The sequence below is a fragment of the Carassius gibelio genome, chromosome A16, assembly GCF_023724105.1.
Source record: "Carassius gibelio isolate Cgi1373 ecotype wild population from Czech Republic chromosome A16, carGib1.2-hapl.c, whole genome shotgun sequence".
In the NCBI taxonomy this organism is placed as follows: Eukaryota; Metazoa; Chordata; class Actinopteri; order Cypriniformes; family Cyprinidae; genus Carassius; species Carassius gibelio.
The window spans coordinates 15643845-15664863 of record NC_068386.1 but is presented as its reverse complement, the minus strand read 5'-3'; the positions used below and the strand labels follow the sequence as shown (position 1 = coordinate 15664863).

The following is a 21019-nucleotide window of genomic DNA, read 5'->3' as shown; positions in this document are numbered from 1 at the left end:
TTATGCTCTTTGTTTTTCTAATGTTTCTAATGTTTTTCTCATTTCTAATGAGGACATGATTTATGAATCTTAACCTGCCAAACTGGCTATTGAGTTGATATATGTCACCCACCACAGTGGATCTTTAAACATACTTGTAAGGTTGGTGGATGTTAATTTCTAATCCATGGCATTGAGGCTATATTATTGTAAAAATATATTTATGTATATAATGTTAATAGATTGCCCCCATTCACTTCCACTTTAATTTTATTTTTTAAGAAAAGGAAGAGCCAATCCAAATTAATTTTTGTGGTAATCAACATTATGCCAAAATGCTGTTGATTGATCTTGAAGTCGTTTAACTGAACCCGGAATATTCCTTTTGGTTCGATGGCATCTTTTATGTCACATTCTGCATGGTTCAGATACAGCTGCGCTATCAATGTTGTTAACAGAAAGTAGATTCAATCAAAAGCATTTTGTATAAATTGATTATCTTATTTATTTGTCCCCCAAAGCAGTTCAATGGCAAGAAAGACCGCCGGTGCATTTTAAATTGCCGAACTGCCCATTTACATGAAGGTCACGCAGTAATTGCTAGACAAAGTCTGTAAATTAATGAGCTGGGGAAGATATCTATCAAATAGTTATTTGGGAATTCAGTGCAGGGAAAGGAAATGCTGCTTCGATATCCCTGTCTATCATTTATGGGACTAATCATAATGATGCAGCAGCTGTATGGGGAGGAGTTCAGTGGGCCCTGAGTAAATTGAGGGAGCAAAGAAGCCAGTGCAGGCAAACGCTATGAGCTCCAGTAATGGCTCCACTTAGCCTCAATCTCTCAGTGAGCTGAGCTAATGGAGCTCAACTCAAACCTCATTCAACTAGTAAAAATTCATGACGAGATTTGCGGTTTAAGAGCCCAACGTTCTGGTTTCACTGCAGTCATCACTTACATCATTTATTATGTTTGCACTCGGGGTGAACTGGTGAATGTTTGGAAAAAAAAATTTTTTGAGAAAATTTCAAATTTCAAAAAAATTTTTCATGTTATTTCATTTGTGCTTGCCAGCACAAAAGAGGCTTTATTCTCAGCACACTCTTCTGAGGCAAATAGCCTCTTTACTGCAGATAACTGGACACTTTTTCCAGGAGCAGCACACCTGGGACCACACATTATATATCCGTGCGCCATATCTGAATGTTGCTTGGCAACCATAAAAGGCCTATAGTTAGGATAATTAACTATATTATCTGGATGATTGCTTATATTATTATTTCTGTTATAATTATACATTTAGCTTTTTTTGAACACTGCTGTCTTTTGTTGCTGTTAGATGATAGCAATAATAAGTCACTTAAAATGAGCGTCACGGTATTTATTTTTAAGGTGGTTTTTGCTTTGTGCTGTGCAGTGCACGTTTATTTAATCTATATTACCCCCAGTGCCCCTTCACAAAGACCCATCCCCCTTAGTTACTGTTGCTATATCCGACAAGCCATGTCACTCACTCTACACATCATGTTCTCATGCAGTGAAACATATATAGAGGCACAAAGAGGATAGGTTACTTTTGGTATGGAACAAAGTCACAGTTTTCAAATTTTGTAATCTTGTAAGAAATGCAAACAATAAATAAAGTTTTCTGGCTTTTTAATGTGGCGGGACAGATCGCTGGAGCACTTCAGTCCAAGCGGCACTTGAACAGATCATCTGTGAACGCGCAAAATGATTGACAGGCGAAAGCTTACAGCACCAGTTTAAATCTTTGTAAAAAGTCACCTTTAGTCTGCTTAAAGAAAATTATATAAATTAATATAAAGCGCAAATATAATATTCTCACACTTAATTGCATATTATTTACAATTAAATAAAAATGTATTATAGTTCAAATTTATATTAAATGCAGTTAGCTGACCCACTCAAGTAGAACCCAGTGGCGGCTCCAGACAATTTTGATTGGGGGGGCAATGGGGGGTCCTGGTCTTTTCAAGGGGGGTCTCATGAAAACCAACAAAAAATACAGTGGACATGGCTAATAACTGCATATTTCTGCTACTAAACAACGAAAACACCTTTGCAATGTAAACAAATTACAGGCTACATTTGTTATTCATATCCTTCACACTGCACTTTCATGTCAGGTATATTATGCATTTTTATTGACATTGATATTTTTACATTTATTTCCAGATAGATATTATTGAGTTTACAGGCTAAAGTGGTCTTGCTGTTGTAAACACTGTTGCTTTTGTAGAAAAAATATTTGCATCACATTTAAAATATAATTATATTTTAATTCATTTCTGAATTGTTTTTATTTTTATAATGATAATTCAGAGAATGAGAAAATCTGAATAAGCCTTACCAGTGTTGTGATAATTATTTTTACGTGTTAAAAATAAATAAGTACTGTAATATAATAAAAGTTTATTCAAATAACATAAAAAAGACCAGACCCCTCGATGCATGTGAAACTTTTCTCCCTCAAACAGCACGCTAGTGTTACTTCTACACTACAGCAAAGAGTATAGAAGTTACTTCTATACTCTTTGACTACAGGCTACACACTGCAATATAAACAACGTATCTGCATGTTGTCACATCACATCATTCTTGTAAAATAGCCTAATAATAAGTAAATAAACACCAAAATCACTTCGCTGAGAATGAAACACCACTTACCAGCTGCCACGATATTGAAAATATCCTCTAGCAATTAAAAAATGCGCGTGCAGCATGAGGAATCTTCCCGGTTGGATGAGGTCGTAGTCAGGTGAACGGTCATCATGTTGGTCATTTTATTTACGGCTAAATTATTATTAATAAATTGTACTAATATTATGATTGGGCGTGGGCAGGCATTCACAAAAGTTTATGTTATTACAAAAAAAAAAATCAGGAAATTTTGCTTTGACAAAAGGGCACTTAAGGGGCAAAGGAGCAGGTGCTCAAGTGAACCGGTTCTTTCGGACAATTCGATCAAATAAACCAGCTGAAAAAAAAAATGGTTCACCGGTTCTTTTTCGCTCTGTGTCAGTCTGCTTCACGCTGAATCGCGCATGCGCAGTTATCATCAGCTCATCGGTTCTCGAATCGGACGCGTACGACAGAAACGGTTCTCGGTTCAGTGTATGAATAAATGTCGAAATAATTATTATTTATTATTGTTCTGCGTAGTTCGAAGAGAAACATTTTTGGATCTTTATCCCGAATATATATATTTTTTAATCAGGAAGAGGCTGGGGGGTCAAATGGGGGGTCAAGGCATTTTTTGGCAGGGTCTTGAGACCCCCCAAGACCCCCCCTGGCGCCGCCGGTGGTAGAACCTAAGTTACTGTAAGCAATTCCTTTATCAGAAGTAATTCTGTTGTTTTCTAATGTGTACTGCTGAATGTACTGATAAAGAATTTGGCAAAGCAAAACATGCTTTAAACTAATTTCTGTTGTAACTTGTATGTCATGTATTTTAATATATATTTGTTATGATGAAGTTGCAGTTAGTTCATAAAAATATATATATTAAATTTAAAAGAAATGAAAAAATCAAGTGCTTAAACTGTGCTTTAGTACTTTGGTCAGTGTATTAAAATAATTATTTAAAAAGCACTTTAAAGTAATATTTTCAATTTGACATTACAAAGTGCTCTTTTTAAAAGTGTACTTAAGTGTGTTAAGAAACAGTTATGAAAATGTACTCTCTGGGTACACTTAAGTGGCCTTATATAAATCTTAAAACTACAGAAGTAAAAATTCAGAGCCATTCGGAGCGCTTTGAGCACAAGAACACTAGAGTAACAATCTTGGTGTAGAAAAAAACAAACAAAAAAACAACATTAAATGATTAAAAAAATCTGACATGGCACCTTTAATTCATTTTAAAATGATCAGCAAAAACTATTTTTCCCTGACTAGCCAAAGCTTCATGTGAGTGAGTTGACAAGAACATTTCTACTTCATCAGCGACTTCACTCCAGTTTGCTAAAGTCAAGATCTCTTTAAATGAAAGAATAAAAGACCCCAACAAGCTCAAGCGTTTTATTAAAATTAAACACCACAAATGATGGTCAACTTTTTGTATTAAAGGCAGATAAAAGATTCAAATCATAAGATAAAATCACAGCATAAGTACAGCGTTGCCATTCATATGCAAAAACATTTGTGAACTATTTTTTTCCACAGTAAAGATGCTGAGTTGTTGTACTTCTAAACTGCAAAAGCAAAATATATCTTAAATCAACCAGGCATCTCTCAGAAATTCACATTAACAAAACTTTTGTTAAGTCCTGACCTATTGTTCGACCTATTGCTGAATCTGCCTTTCTCTTTCAAAAGATAAAATAAAATAATAATGTTAACCCCCCGCCCCATATCCCCTTGGCATTCATCTGATTCTGTTTTTACACAGTCTCCTCTAAGATAACCTCAATAGTGTGAGGCACATCCTGACCTGCGACTACAGAGATGTTGGGAACTGAGATAGTTGGCATGGTAAGGTTGGAGTGCAGGAAGACCACAGAGGAGCTGCCTTCCCCTGCCACCAACATGCCCTCCTGGACCACAGGCACAGCGGAGGAGGATGGTGAAGATGAAGAAGACTCCTGTACTAAGAGGATGGTCTGCACTGCTGCATCGTCATCCATGTTCTGTGCGGAAGGATCCACGGGGTCGTTGGCGTGAAGACGCATGTGTTTGTCGAGGTTGGGTCGTGAGCGGAAGGCGGTGGGACACCGAGGGCAGATGTACGGTCGCTCGCCGCTATGCACACGGGCGTGCTCCGTTAGCCTCGCTGCTACGCTGAAGCTTTTACCGCACACCCAGCACGTGAACGGCCGCTCGCCGCTATGAATGCGCTCGTGATCCTGCAGGTGCGGAAGCTGCCGGAAACGCTTCCCACATACAGAGCACTGAAAAAGAGAGAGGAAGCCAATGTGTGAAGAGGGACGAGCCAGTGTTATTCTCATCATTAATGATGAAAATATTTGTTGATGAAAGAATTTCTGATTTCGGCAATGATAATGGAGACGAGACGAAAAATATGCAAATGTTATTTTAAAATTCCATTAAAAAAAAAATATGGATGCAACAATATTATAGCAATAGTTTTTAAACGTAACAGTTTGCAACATGGACATAACTAAAGTCTCTAAAGCAAGACAAATGTTCAACATAGAAACTTTTAAACAGTGGCTAATAAACAAGTATAAAATATATTTTATGTACTATTTTTGTTGCTTAGATTTTTCAATTTTTTGTTGAAAAAACTTTTACTTATTGTTTCAAGTTCTTAAATGTCTATACATTACTGTTGTGCTCTCCAAATCTGTATTATTTGATCCCAAATACAGTAAAAACAGCAATATTGTAAGATTAAAATTACTATTTTCTATATATTTGTTTTTTATAATTTTTTCTTCCAAAGCTAAATTTTTAGCAGCCATTACATCTTCAATGTTACATGATCCTTCAAAAATTATTGTAATATTATTGATTTCCTATGACCTATATTATTATTCCTATTATCAATGTTGAAAATATTTGTGCTGTTTATTATGTTTTGTAGAAACATAGAATAAATAGAATATAAATAGTCTCTACCATAAAAAAATTTCTTTCCGAATAAATATGCACAGACTTGAATGGTAGTGTGTATGTGTATGTGTGTGTGTGTATATTATATATATATTTTTATTTTTTTTTATTTTTTTTTCACTGGAACCAGCACATATATGAGCCATTCAGGTTCTCTCTTTCCTGAAAGAAGCATACCTCAAAGGGTCTCTCGTTGGTGTGCGTCCTCATGTGAACGGTGAAGGTGGATACGTAGGCAAACTCCTTCCCGCAGAACTCGCAGGTGAATCGGCGTGGGGCGTTTCGTTTTCCTAATGCTCCACAGCAGTGGGCCACGAGATGCTCCCCTAGAGCAGTACTGGAGGCGAAGCGGCGTCTGCAGGGGGTGAGCGGGCACCGCAGGGGTGTCTGACCAGTGTGGGAGAGGCGATGCAGGTCAAGACCATCCTGAGTCACGCAGCGGTGGCCGCACATATCACACTCCAGCTGACCTCCCACCTTGCCTCTTCCCTGACCCTTATATTTGCGGTGGTTTGTCTCCTCCCCTGTGCAGCGCTGAAGGTGTGTGTCCAGCACGGTCTGATTCAGGAACTGAGAGCCGCAGTTAGGACACGTCTTTGGCTCTTTATCTACAAACAAAGACAGAGGGATTTGAGAGTGGGTAAGATGTCTAGTGGGTAAGTTGTGTCACAAGGTATGTCTCCTCCCAAAGTGTCGAACTGAGGTTATATGAAAATTTGGAGTATTGCATAAAACATTTGGGGGGAAAAAAAGTTTCCATTTTGAGTTTAAGAGAACTAAACTGTTCCTGGTCAATAATAAAAATGGATTGCTGTAATCTGGGAAGCCACTGTAGCTCTTTTCTCCTACATAATAAATGATGTGTGTATAGAGTTCATAGATGAAATGAAATAAATGCTGTCATGTTATCTTTCTGAGGATTCTGAGGTGTGAGAACGCATTCATGTTAGACGGTTAAGGGAGGTAATTATGCCAAATTTCAGAAAGACTAAAGCAACATTTGAGATGTTAAGCATTGTGATTGGTTTGCTTGCTAGTCCAACTGTCCAATCATATGATCTGTTGAGACAAAGTCATGACTTTTTATTCAGAAATTTATTTAGTAAAGGTTTTTTATTACATTTTATGTGCATATCTTCTATTCAAGATCTCAACCGAGTGCATTGTTCCTGCACACTTTAAAATTGTATGCACTTCTTGCCATTGCCATCCAGCTTTTTATGAGGTCCTATAATGCATGTTAAAATATGTGGATGGAAACTACTACTGCTACTGTGTTCACATGTGCATATTTAAATAGAGCCCAACATACAGCACTAGACTGAGAAATGAAAAATATGCTTTTTTTAAGTTGAAAGTTTATTTTTCTACATACAGGTATTGCATATTTTCTGTCAAAGCAAATTTGTCCATGTCTAAAAATATACATCATGCATATGATAAAAATCATATTTCTATAACCACTTTCCGTCCGTTTAATTTCTGCTTGACTAGAGGACACATAAGGTTAAAAGTGGCCAACTTGTCCCACTCATGTATAATGCACCCTAAAGTGCTTATCTACAATAACAGAAATGGAGAGGCACACATATGCTCTAGTCTCCGGCTTCTGATGTACCGGACATGAGAGATACTTATGTTTATGTACACGTTCCCTCACACACAAGCCAAAATAATCTACTGCTTCTTATCGAGTGAGAAAAACAAACCCGTAATGTTTGTTCCTTATCTAAAAAGAGGGCCGGAGACGGAGAGAGCAGCACAAACATGAGAATACAAAAAGCTCCCTCTTATTTACACAGGACCAATCAGAGAGAGGCGGCTGATAAACAGTCATTTCACAGAATGCACAGCGCATACGGAGAAATAACAGCACTTTACGGGGGTCACGGGTGATGTTTCGATTCAGAGCATTCAAACGGTCAGGCTGTGACTCAGCCTCACTGACCTTTACAGGCTTTTAAAAGCTTCTACTAAGCAACTCTGCACTCCCTTATTTTCACCTGTAAAAAGACAAATCTATCCTGCTTTGTTCCCAGCCTCTGTTCAGCTACAGAGAGGAACAGCTGCAGCAGCGGACAGACCCGTGTAAGAGCCTCTGATTAGAGATGATAGTGATCAGCAGCTGATCTTATCAACACACACACACAAATGTGACCTTTGACCCCATCTATTTACTTCGAAGCAATCGATGAAAGCTCATTCATTTGACAGATCTGTGTGTGTGTGTGTGTGTGTTCAGATACACAAACATTAACCCAAACAGAGCTGAGAGTGGAAAGGAGAAACTGATAGGGCCACTTAATAAAGTGAGTTTGTAAGTGTATTTGGGAAACCCATGCTGATTTACTGCAGTTATTATAGAATATATATTGAACAGTTATTACTAAAAGCAGATTAACACGTCTATATATTGTCCATGCATTAAATAATTACATTTTGTACATTTGTCATATTGTTATTTTAATAATATACAAAATAAAAGGAAATCAATTTAATAGTTTCATTACAAAAATTGTGTTTGTGTCTATGTGTGTTATCAAATTTTATGCAAAAGTACATTTTGTAAATTATTTAATTTGATAAATTAATAACACACACAAGCACATAAATTTGAACATTTACACACATGCATATATGTATACACACACACACACATATATATTATATATTTAATTAAACAATTAAACTGATCACATTACTTTTTTTAAAGTATTTATTTTGTATGACGTAATTACTATAAAAATTCTTAAATATAGTCAAATATTGTATGTACTATTTCATAAATTAAATATCCTGATACATATAAAAAATGGAGAGAATCGTTAAACAATTATTATACATTATTAAATTATACATATATATATATATATATATATATATATATATATATATATATATATATATATTTTTTTTTTTTTTTTTTTTTTTTTTTTTTTTTTTTGAATAAGACAGACTGCAAAATCTTATTTTCGCATTGTCTATTCAATGTTTTGTGTAGAACAATAACAACATCTCTGAAAACATCTTTATTTGGGGGCTAAAATATTAATATGTGCTTAAATTAATTAATTGGCATACTGTTTAATTAACTAGATTACATTTGGAATCAATTGCCGGCTCTAATCCCACTCCATGAATGTAAGAAATAGCATGTGAATGAGAGCTGGTAAGGACAAAAGGCTGAGTGTGTAATTGTTTCCTGCAGGCTGACCTTGGTGGATGAGAGAGTGGAGGTCCAGCTCCTTGCGTCGTATAAATGCCTCCCCGCACACATTGCAAGGGAATGGATGGCTGGTGTGTAGGAGTCTAGAACAGCGAAAAACAGAGAGAAAGTGAATAAGAAAGACTGCATCACGCAACTCCTGGAGCCAATCCAGCAACAATCGCTGTGAGAAAAGCCACGTTTGACTTCACCCACATATCACAAGGCACACAGTCATGTACTCGCATAGAGGTATAATTAACATCACTGAAAAATAATGCAGCTTCAACTCTGAGCCGAAGAAACGTCATTAAACTGAGGCGTGCGGGAAAGTGATAGCCTCTATAATGTTTTCAAGCCAACCGCATGAGATTCAAATCAGCAGGGTCCTCACTAATTATTCCTGACATCAAAAACGACTGCTTATATTTACTTTCAGTCCCGTGCCAATGTGTCATCTTTAACCAGTGCCCTCAGTAAAATGACTGGAGGAAGAACTATCATCACGATTCATTTTATTTTCATTCTTGGCATTTTAATGATGCAGTTTCTGTAAATTACTGACATATGCTCATTAGTTGCAAACAACCTAACAGTTTATCTGCATTCTGATCTTATTAGCTTCATCGGTGCTCTGGAAAATGAAGAATAAGAGATAATAACTCTGTACAATTGCAGCATCAATGCATTTCACTCCTGTGCCACTGAGCATTATAAGAAGTCTAGTAATGAAGGCCCTTGTGAATAGAGTTTCAAATAATTAGATAAGCATTATAATATTACATAAAGGTATTAGAAAAAGGCATTCTGCAAACCTGGTTATCGAACCTCTTTAGAATTCAGCTTGTTTCAGGGAAAGCAACAGCACGTTCAATTAGAGTCAATGCGCTGAGGACATAAACGCAATCACTCCTGTCTCACACCACCATCATTAAGGTACTTTAGTAGGAAGAAGCATTCGCCCTTTTGAGTTTTTATTTTTTATTTTCTGCTCCCTAAGTGTGCAGATATGCCAAGCAATTCAATCTGAAAAACCATCATGTTTTGAATTATTTCTGTGCTGGAAACACTCATTTTTCTCTTCTCATTCCTCAACACTCATGTCTCAATTTGTAAAAACAACAGGATAAATGTAAGAATCCTTCAGAAATCATTCTAATATGCTGATTTGGTGCTCAAGTAACATGATTTTACTGTCACCTTTGATCAGTTTAATGCATCCTTGAATAAAAGTATGCATTTATTTATTTTTCAGCAGCAAAAGCAAAGCCACATTACAGCGTGATGCCGAATGTCCTGGGTGACTGTTTAGCTCTCCAGTTTTTATTTCTTCAAGATTCACATTGAGTGGATGTCAAAATAAGGCATTGCTAAATACATCACACGGGGAACGAGAAATATCACAGCCATGTGTTTAATTGATCACTTCTCTTAGAGACTAATCAGACATCTTTCTGATGTTGTCCAGTTTGACAGGGTAAGTGTTTCTGGGACAAAAAAAAACCTGTAGGGACGTGGACTATAACAAGGAAGGGCAAGAACAGAGCTTGTTAACTAACAGAAAAATCCAATGATTAGTCTAGTGTCATATCAAGTTCCCGCTCAAATGAATCTGCAATCAGGCCCTTTGCTGAGACAGGCAGCAAAAATGTCATTTTTTGGTATATCGGTCTCAAATCCATCACACAAATACACCTAATCCTTTCCATGTTTACAGCTGGAACATCATTTTCACTTTCTTTTTTGGTATATACACAAAATGCATCTCTTCTCTCACGCGCCTCGTAGTTCAGCACCGCAGCGAGATGTCATGATAGACAGGAGAAGAGGCAGTTTTCCGTCCTCTCTTCCCACTCTGACAGCTACTTGGAGTTGTTGTTTGAGAAAGTCAGGCATCGTGCTGACGCTCACATCATTACTACAACAAGCCATGTTGATGCACCACATGTTGCCTACACCGTCTGAACAAACGGATCAGATTTCATCACTTGCTAAATGACAGGGAGGACAGTGGCTCCCAAATATCAGATTTGTGTACAGCGTGACAATATTTAAGTTTTCGCTGACTACTTCTACCTTTCCATCTCTATTTACAGTCAGATCGAATATCAGTCATCTTTGGGAACGAGCTAAAGAGGAGAATGAACATATTTAATGAAACACGGTCATGCCATTACAAACCCATATGACTTTCTTTCTTCTGTGGGACACAAAAGAGAATAGATTTTTTTGTCCACAAAATAAAAGCGTTGTTTTGGACCCCAATGACTTTCTTTGTATGGAAAAAAAATCAGATGACATTATTCAAAGTATTTTTTCCGTTGTTGTTGTTGTTCCTGAAAGTGATAAAAGGGGAGTAAATGATGAATTTAGATTTTTGGATGAAACACACACACAGACCTGTGACTCTTGAGCTGGGACTCAAACTTGAAGCTGGCAGGGCACTCGGGGCAGATGTGCAGACGCCCATCACTTGATTGTCCCCTGCCTTTTCCTCTGCCTCGGACCCTGCGTTCCTGGATTTGACCCCCCTGGTGAATCAGCATGTGGCGTTTGAGTGACGTCGGCTGGAAGAAGCGCTTGTCACAGAGGGGACAGTTGAACACGCGGGATCCTCCGTGGGTCAGGTTGTGACGCAGCAGGTTGGCCGGAGACGGGAAGCTCTTTTTGCAAATTTTGCAGTTGAAGAGTTTCTCCCCTGTGTGTTGGAACACATGCTCACGCAGACGGCTGCGGCGCGTAAAGCCCTGTCCACAATGCGGGCACTCGTGTGGCAGGGCGGTGCGTGACCAGTCGCGGCTCAGCTTGGCAGGAGCCTCAATAGCGCCGTCTCCAGCCGCCGCTGCTGCTGCTGCTGACAGAAACATTTTGTTAACAGGAAATCTAAACGAAGGAGACCGTCCATGTAATACCAAATTAATTGGATACGTTTCAAGCTTAAACATTATGAACGTTGTGAAATGCTGATTGATTAGGTAATGAACCATATCACAATCTGTTCAGATAACAGAAACTTGTTGCATTTAGCAGGTACTGTTTTCAAGTCAATAAAAGGTCTCCCACTCCCATGTACACTACTGTTCAAAAGTAATATAAAAACAGGTAGTGTATGTGAATAGATCTGTTCTTGTAAATCAATAATCAGTCAATACTGTCAAAATATACTGCAAAGAACCATCTTCTATTCATTCTTTTCCTGTAAGTGACTATTTTTTTACTTTAAGCATTAACTTTACTAAAATACTATCTGCACAATAGAATAAAATATTAATGATTATTATCATGGTTTTGGATCTTTCTGATCCTTTGATATATTTATAAAGCAGAATAAAACAAAATTTTTAACAAAATGAAACAAACAGTTACTTATTTTCTCTGAAATATTCCACAAACTAATATATAGTCCGTGGACCCCACTATATAATAATTATATATATATTCCTGCAATATAATATATAAATATTCCTGCAAAGCTGTGGACTTCAGATCCCTGTGTGAAAAGCTCTGATTTCAAGTAATTCATCTGGTACATTCAGTACTTGAAAGCAACTTTAAAATTTGAACTTTAAAGGAAAATTATAAGTAAGTATAACTTGTGTAACTAAAATGTGACAAAATAATAAATTCGGAGAAATGTTTTTTGACCATTCAATGAAAGTCGACAGTAATTAAAACCGTTTAGTTACCAACATTGTTTAAAATATCTTCATGTTAGAACGTCATGAGGGTGAGTAAATGACAGAGGGACAATTTTTGGGTCAACTATCCTCTAAGTATCGTTCTCTACAACTTGAGTTACTTCACACTGTACATCTTTAACTCAAGTGTGTCTGACTTCTAAGACTGTGTCTGTACAGCCCAGAACCAGAATCATGGAGTTAAATGATCAGTTAATAAAATGAGGATGCTTGGATATCCTGCTTAGTTAGGTCTCATTGGAATTGTGCTGTGTTGTGTGCACTCAGTCTGACCTGGTTGTCCGAAGTTCACGTTGTCTCTGGTTTTCACAACAACAGCTGGACCTTTCACTTCACCAGCGGGTGGGTGTCCCGCAGCTGCACTCTTATGCTCCCGTCGATGGTACAAGAACTGTGTGGTGCTCATGAACTCAGCCCCGCACTCTGCGCAGGTGTGCAGCGCCGCCTCCAGGCCGTGCTCGGTCCCGCGATGCTGGGCCAACTCCTGGTCACTGGTGAAAACAGATCCACATTGATGGCAAAGGAAATTCTGTCCTTCTGTGCTCGAAGATGGAGCTTTCTCGGGTTCCTTGTCTGTGCTACTTTCCACCTCTCCTTGGATCTCCTCAACCACAGTGCTTCTCTCCATCTCCACATCTTCTTGCATCTTATCAACAACCATCTCCATTACTTCTTCCTGGTTTGCCCCATTACTCTCCTCCACCATCTCCACAAAAACTTCGGTTCCTTCCACGGCAGTCTCCTGCTCCGTCTGGAGAGCCTCGGATCCTCTCATATCGTCATTTTCCAGCTCAACCTCCACATGTGCCACAGGGGTCTCAGTTATGGTTTGCTCCATAGTGGTCACCTCCATTAGGCTCTGGCCTTCTCCAGCGGTGGCTAAAAGCAAGAGTCCCTCCCCTGGGGCCTCCAGCATGGCTGTGGAGAGCTGAGGAATGGCAGGTTGGGCCTGCTTGGGTTTATCCTCCACCTCTGAGCGATGCTGCTTTCGGTGATAGAGGAAGAGAGTGGTGTTGAGGAAGCCCTCTCCGCAAACCGTGCAGCGGTGTATGGCATCCTTCAAGCCGTGCTGAGTCTTACGGTGAGTCACAAGCTCTGGAACCAGGCTGAAGCTTTGCCCGCACTCCACACAGAGCAGGCTGGAGGGGGGCTTAGCCTTTTTCTGCCCCCTGCGCCTTGTGGCGGAGCTGTTTTCTTCAGTTGATGACTCCACTGGTGCAGTTTCCTGTGTCTCCGAAGTCTCTTGAGGCTCACTGGGGACACCATCAGGTGCCGCTACTCTTTCAGAAACCTCTTCTACTGCCACAAATACTTGACTGGTGTTGTCCATCTTCATTTCAGCTGGTCTTCCCTCTTCTTTCATCCCCATCTGTTCTTGTGTATTCTGTGCCTGCTCACCGTCCTGATATTCTGGCTGGGCTGCTGTTTCCACACTTTCTCTACTCTGCTCTCCTCCAGGTCCAGGTCCCGTCTCAAGACAACAGCCCGTCTTGCGGTGCTGCTGCCACAGTGACAGAGCATCAAAGAGAACCTCACAGTCAGCGCACTGATACAGAACACGAGGAGCGTCCGCCTGAAGAGTTTTCTTCTGCTCTAGCAGAGAAGACAGATCAACAGCCGTCTGAGTCTGGGGAACTGACACAGCCTGCATCGCCACCTAGTGAGATGAAAGAAAACATACACATCAAGTGATCTGATGACAACTGCAGAGCAAAATAAAAGTGTAACTGCACTTTGGGTCAATGATATGATGCTCCTTTTTTAATTTAAATTTTTTTCTTATATACAATATACAATTAATGTTTTTGAGGGATCATGAAGTTCAAAAAGTAAGGGTGATGCAGCTGACCTGATATCCTAAAGAAACTAAAAAAGTCTCTTTAAAAGAAATAAATGACAATAAAAAAAATGGAAAAGATGTAGTCTGGCAGAATCCTTTATTCTTTCTTAGAAAAATATTTTAACTGCTTCACTTCAAGGTCAATATGTCTTTTAAAATATCAGATAATTAGATTATTATTTTGCAACTCCCCCAAAACTCAATATTTATAAATTAATAAAATTAATAATATTTGTAAAAACATAAATGTACTTACACCTGTAAAAACATTTTTTTAAATGATTAAGATGTGTTTACTTTCAATGTGTATGGAGTCATTTAAATCTTTCTTCATATAATTTTGAACGTTACATGAATTCAGAGTACATTACATACATGGGTCAAAGACGTTAAGATGTCCGCATCAAGAAAAATTTACAAAAGTGATTTTGTGGCCATAGAAAGCACATTAGATGTAAGTAAAATGTCTGCTTTTAAGGTTTTAAATAAGTTTTTGGAGAATAAAATGTCAAAATTTGGTTGAAATAAGGTTATATTGTCATTCAGTGTAACACAATATTTATCCAAAAATTCAAAAGACATGGTAATTCTGACGTGTACATATTAAAGTATCTAAATGAATAATGGAGCATACTAAATTTGATTGTGTTTTAAATTACTACAAAATTCTTACTGACAAATGGGCAAAACCTAGGATAGTGGCAAATTTTTAAAATGTAAAATTACAACTCATTAGTATTTGGGGTGAAAGAAATTAGTCTTTTAATATGTCATATATAGATTTGTGTGTTAAATATGCCTGGCAAGATTGTTACACTGAATGACATTTTACTGGGTGTCTTCTGTAAATCAGGACAACATGTATGATATTTCTTTTTTGCTCAGAAAAACAAAAACAAAATTGCAATTAAATAAAAAAGAAAACTTTTTGCATTTTTTTTGGGGGGGGGGGGGGGGACTACAACAGTTTAAAGCAGTATTACACTTTTCTTTTATGCTTAAACACTTTTTCGTCTTTGACCCACATACATGCATCACAAAACTAGATGTTTACAAGATTTTTAATTCTCTTTATCATTGACATTCTTATCTGTCATATACCCATTTTCATAAATTTGTAAAATAATTATTATATTCTACATTTTTTACATTTGTTGTTAATGAGCTGTTGTTATTATTATCTAATTTGTTGTTCATTTTCATTTATATTTGGAAATATTACATCTTAACTATTTCAGTTGTAAAGTTGAAAATTCAGTGTGGTAAATTAATATTGGAAAATGCTGAAAATTGACATACGTTTTATAATGTCTCCATGTAAAACCTGCATGAACATCTGACCATCTGTACAAAGCTGTTCACATGATCAGTGCTACTAATGTGCTTATTACATTAGTGATTACAATTTTTAGTATTTATATAACACTTCATTGTTTGGATTTTCTTTTCAGGTTTAAATTAGATTTAATTACCTCTGGACTCTATTTTTTTTAACAGCTTATTGTATATGTACATTAAATACACTGAAAAAGAACAAACATGTTTTAACTTCATCCTGAACACAGTCTCTGAGAGGAAACACTCGTGTGCTGCTGATAGCTCTTACAGAGTGTAAAAACCCACTCAAGGAGTTAGCTCATGTCACACTCAATTCAAGCTAACATTTAATGTTACCAGGGCACGGCGTGGGGGTCCGTGTTACCGTCATCTGACGTAACCGGCTGCGACATCCCATTGAACTGACATGGCACAAACTGTTTGTGTTGGTCATGCAGAGCAGCCAGTTTAAGCACCCACTTAAGCCATCTTGATGAGAGGGTGACTCACAGAGACAGAGAGGTTTGGCTGAGGACACCCATAAACCCGATGGACAGATGCACTTATGTTGCATCTATTTTTAGCATGGATGTTTCAAATGAGATAAGAGCAGATGGAGATCTAAAAACAAAGTCAAAGAGGCAATGACTCCGCGAATGGGCATCATCTCGTCCACCAGCAGATATAGAGCAGCGTTATTATCACATACTGAAAATGAGGTGGAAAATATTATGAAAGCATGTATTAAAGTAATGGTTGCACTTTATTTTACACTATTTGTACTTACAGTTTATTTGATCTAAGAAAGTTTTGGTAATACAAGGTAACTACATGGGGTAGGGTTAGGTTTAGGGGTAGGTTCCGGGTTAGTACCTACTTATTATTACATTATTATTGTAATTACTATAATAAGTACATTGTATGTACATGAGGAACAGGGCTGTAAAATAAAGAGCTACCAAAGGAACTAACGCAAAATAAATAAAAACTAACATGAAACAAACTTTTGATGTGTCTCTGTCAATATACTCTATTTGCATGAAAGCGGTTCAATTTTTTCCCCACTTTAAAGTTTATTTTGTGCAATAATTTTAGCGATCATGATTTACCAAAAATTTAATAACATTAGTAGTTAAACAGATATTTATGTGAGAATCAATCATTGCAATTACATTTCTTTATTACAAGTATTCAGACTTATTTTTGCACTTACACATATTTAATACATTTAAAAGTCTGTTTCAAAAAAGTAAATGAAAAAATATATTTATACACATTACTAAAATAAAATTTAACAAAAAAAAACGTAAAATCATTAAATTATATAAATAGCTTAATATAAAGAAATAGTAAAATGGTTCTGTGGGAGTCATCGTTCATGAAAATGCAAAAATGAAAAAGGCACATTTGTTTGAGTTGTGGTTTGCTACTTGTTTAAAAAGCAGAAAGACAGAAAATGTCTTTTTCAGCTGTGACTAATAACTAGCTTGAAGAGAGCTACTCCAATCATTATGAAAACAGTCAAGCATTAATTCAAACTTGACTGTTTTTATAACAACTAGAGTAAAAGTGCATCAACATTAGAGCGTAAAAGACAGAATCTCAAGTGCCTCATTTCCCCCCTGTAGTGAAGAGGCAAATTAGGAAAAAAAAAAACATCCGCTTACAAAATGATCCTTTTAGAGTTCAGCTCACCATTTAGGATTACTGGAAGCTGCTCTTCAAATTTTCTAGTCTCTTTTAGATAATTATAGTTAGGAGTTCAAGGGGTATTAAGGGAATAAAATAGATGACATTTTTCACAGGTTTTCAGGAGGCGCATGTTAAAGCACCTCATTTAGAGATAATGCTGAGTAATACCACAGAGGTATTACTTTTTAAAGAAAAGTAATTTGACAAACCCATCTCATGTGACTTAATGGCTTTGAGTTTTATCAGAAATATAAAGTGTTGAATTGGTTTAGGGGTGAACCGTGTGTCTGTACCTGTGCCAGACCGGCGGCGGCGGCTGCAGCCTCGATCGGCGTCTGATTGGGCAGTAGCTGTGGATTCTCTGCAGTGCAGGTCATCTGATGTGCAAGCACTTCCTCTAGAGTAGGAAACTCCTGATAACAGGGAAAGCACATGTACACCGAAGAGGACTCCATGGCTGCTGGAAACACACAAGAATATGTTTAAGTAAAAAAAGAATACGTTTATATAAAGACAAGTGATGAAAACATTGGACTAAAGATAAAATATTAAAGGTTTAAAGGTTTGATTGACTCCAACAACAGCGCCCTCTTTTGATGCAACAGAGAACATACAACTCCCACTGGACCCAGTCATATGAAGACATTAAAAATGATTTAGCACTTAACATTCATTTCACAATAAGAGATAAAGGTGACTGTTAGATGCAGCATTTTTTTGACAACATTATTGTATGTAATTGAGATAATTTTGTGAAAGTTATCATTTATTGAAGTGACAGAAAGGAAAAGGAAGGATGGAATGTTTTAATGAAGAGAGGAGGTTGAGAGTAAAATAACAGATATTCCGTGGCAGATGGCAAGTGAAATGTCCTTACAGCATGTTATCAGTGTTAACATGAGGGGGCTGAGCTTTACATGACGTGCACACTGGGCAAAACAAAGCCACACTCATTAGTTTCACTCTGCATAATTTATCAAGACGGCACAAAAGACCTCACCTAACAATTACAGCTGAAATATCGCAGAACAAGCTTAAATAGGAGTATCAAGTCCATCCTGGCAACCATAAACATGCTATTTAAAATGGTAAACAGAAGCAAAGCTGCACAACAAAATCTGGATATGAAATGACTCCTTTTACTAGAAGGAAACATTTGATGTCAGTATATAACATGGTTCACATGTTTTATTTCTTCAGTGATACTTACAGATTGTTTGTTTGACCAGTGTTTGTCACCAATATTCACACTTTTCTACATAAGAAGCTTTTGGTTCTTCAATTTCAGGTCAAAAATATATTTTAAAAAAATGCATCGGGGCAGCTCTCTAAACATATCACATGTAAATTAATTTGAGAATTATTTAATTATATTTAATAATTATTGTGTTACACTGTATTATATATAATATATATATGTATATACTTTTAACATCCATTCATCCTTAAATTGGAACAGAAATGCATGACACAGTACATTAAACTAAAACATTTTTACTTGTTATTTATATTACTTTTAAGTAATATTGTTTTTAAAAGTATAATTAAATTTTGTGCCGTAATTATTCTTATTTACATAATTTTCTACATTATTCCAGATTCCGAAAATAAAAGATTTTACTTTAGAAATTACATTTTGAAATACTCTTAATCAGACTACACTTACATTTTATTGATTACGTGATTATATATTATAGCAATTTTACATATTATAGCAATGTTATAGCACGATAGCAATTTTTCAATAACCTATTGATTCGCCCCAATTCTTCTTTTCTTTTCTTTTTTTATCTTTTAAATGATCCTTTCTAAAATAGACTACCACTTACATACATTCAGAAAGTTTTGTGGACATTCATACAAAGAACACTAGTCGGGCGACTACACAGCATTTGACCACTGGACCAAAAAAAAAAGAAAAAAAAAATGTAATTGTAAGCGTTTTCTCAACATTTCAACAATGCATCACCTACTGAGGAACACATTAATATTTATTAGGATAAATAACTCTGTAGGTTATTTTTAACCATGTATTACTATGTCTTTGGAAGGCTTTTGTCTTTCAAACACATTAAAATGCACAAATTCAAGTTATTTCTTAATTAAATGTTATGTAATAATACATAGATTCCCAAACTGTTTTTGTCAGCCGAATCTCTTTCACCTAATATGTTTATTTGAAGTACCCCTGAGATTTTAAGGTAATTAGTTAATAATTAAGCAGCATGTTTGCATGTTCAGGTTCTCTGACATTGGTTAATGGTCACGTGACATGCAGGTAAACAAATTACTTAATTTTATTTTTTTGCAAGCTTTTTTATTGTGATTGTTTTTATTTGAAAATCATTTCTTTTAATTTCACATTTTTATGATTTCATTATTAGCTTTTCATTAAACTCGTCCTGCAGTTCCTCCAGGACCCCCAGTTTGAGAAACCTTCTAATGTTATGATTAGTGAACTTCATTAACAAGAAATGTTGCATTTTTATATCAATATGGTGTAACAAGGTTATCCTATTTAAATCACTATGATAAACTAATTAGGTCAAAAGTAATCTAAAAGTAATCAAAAATAAGTATGTAATGGATTACGTTACATTTTTGTCATGTAATTTGGAATCAATAACCGATTACAATTGTCAAGTAATCTACCCAGCTCTGCTAAAATATTACTGCTGTTATTTATAATGCATATTGTGTTGTTATAGTTTTGCCTACAAATTAAATTCACTAATGCATTCTAGGCACGATTACGGTTAAAACACAGACATAAAATATATGAACAACGGTTTCGCATTTCGGCCATACCATACGACACTTATAAACAAAAGCAAATTTTTGGTGAAACAGAGCAACCTTTTGTAGCTTATTGGCCGACTTTGGACTTTGCTGCAGACATAGTTATTAGTGTATTATTATTATTAACGTTACTTAAAATATATTAGTCTGTCAGTATCGGTTGTTTAATAACAGATGTTACACTGGGAAGGATGTCAAGAGAAAGAAAAGGTCCCAGTTGCACCCGACAGGCTAATCAGCTAACAACAGTTAGCCATCAGCTCAATTAGCGGGCTCTGCTAGCCTGCTAGCCGGGTGCACCAACTTCCTTTTTCTGAACAACGGTAAATATGTGAAAGATATTTACAGATCCACAGTCACTGGTTTATTGATAGTTATATGTTCAAAGCGCAGCCGCTATGGGTGCCTGGTCGCGCTCAAACACTGAACACATAACGGGCGAGAGAGAAGCGTCGAAGAAGGGCAGCACGCGCTTCTTCGGTGGTAGTTTTGCGGAATCCGCCCGTTAGCAAAGGGCGAATGTCTCCCCCAGTCGAGTCTCCGAGACGACAGGTACTGCTTACTTACAGGAACTGTAGATAACCTTGGATTGGTCCCAAGAGAACACTGCTCCCGTATGATAAAATAAACAACTCACCGATTATGGCCTTCTCCTTTCGTAGCTGTCAGAAATGTTATTAGGAACGTCTCAACAAACCGCGACGTCATTGGTCCGCTGCACTTTTTTAAGTCCGCCAATAGAATTCCACTGGAGTCAAGCGTGCTTGCAAAAACACGTCATTTATGGTTTAACATCAGATAAGACATTACGAATCAGTTAAGTATTACTGCTGTGAAAATTATCGATAATTTTTATATACATTTTTATATAAGAAAATAATGTAGAACCAGAT

At 36.8% G+C, this 21019-nt stretch overlaps 1 protein-coding gene across 5 annotated transcripts; it reads right to left on the bottom strand.

Moving 5' to 3' along the window:
* Positions 1-4007: 4007 nt before the first annotated feature.
* znf574 (zinc finger protein 574) lies at positions 4008-20899 on the bottom strand. Of its 5 annotated transcripts, none has more exons than XM_052618642.1 (7): positions 20764-20899; positions 17621-17784; positions 12752-14135; positions 11181-11634; positions 8790-8884; positions 5753-6183; positions 4008-4890 (listed from the first exon to the last, which is right to left on the bottom strand). In XM_052618642.1, exons 2-7 carry the CDS (start codon positions 17780-17782, stop codon positions 4384-4386), a joined length of 3033 nt encoding a protein of 1010 aa, XP_052474602.1. In that variant the 5' UTR covers positions 17783-17784; positions 20764-20899; the 3' UTR covers positions 4008-4383. The 5 variants fall into 5 exon arrangements, with proteins under 5 accessions (XP_052474602.1, XP_052474604.1, XP_052474606.1 ...); XM_052618644.1 differs by having other exon boundaries at positions 11181-11631; XM_052618646.1 differs by having other exon boundaries at positions 11181-11628.
* Between the last annotated feature and the right edge of the window lie 120 nt (positions 20900-21019).

Bases quoted from the DNA above. Each gene is read 5' to 3' on its own strand.
- znf574 (XM_052618642.1), bottom strand. From the start codon at position 17,782: ATGGAGTCCTCTTCGGTGTACATGTGCTTTCCCTGTTATCAGGAGTTT. The intron at 14,136-17,620 runs GTACAGACACAC...TCATCTCACTAG, and splicing joins CCGCCGCCGGTCTGGCACAG to GTGGCGATGCAGGCTGTGTC. The intron at 4,891-5,752 runs GTATGCTTCTTT...TCTCTTTTTCAG, and splicing joins CCAACGAGAGACCCTTTGAG to TGCTCTGTATGTGGGAAGCG.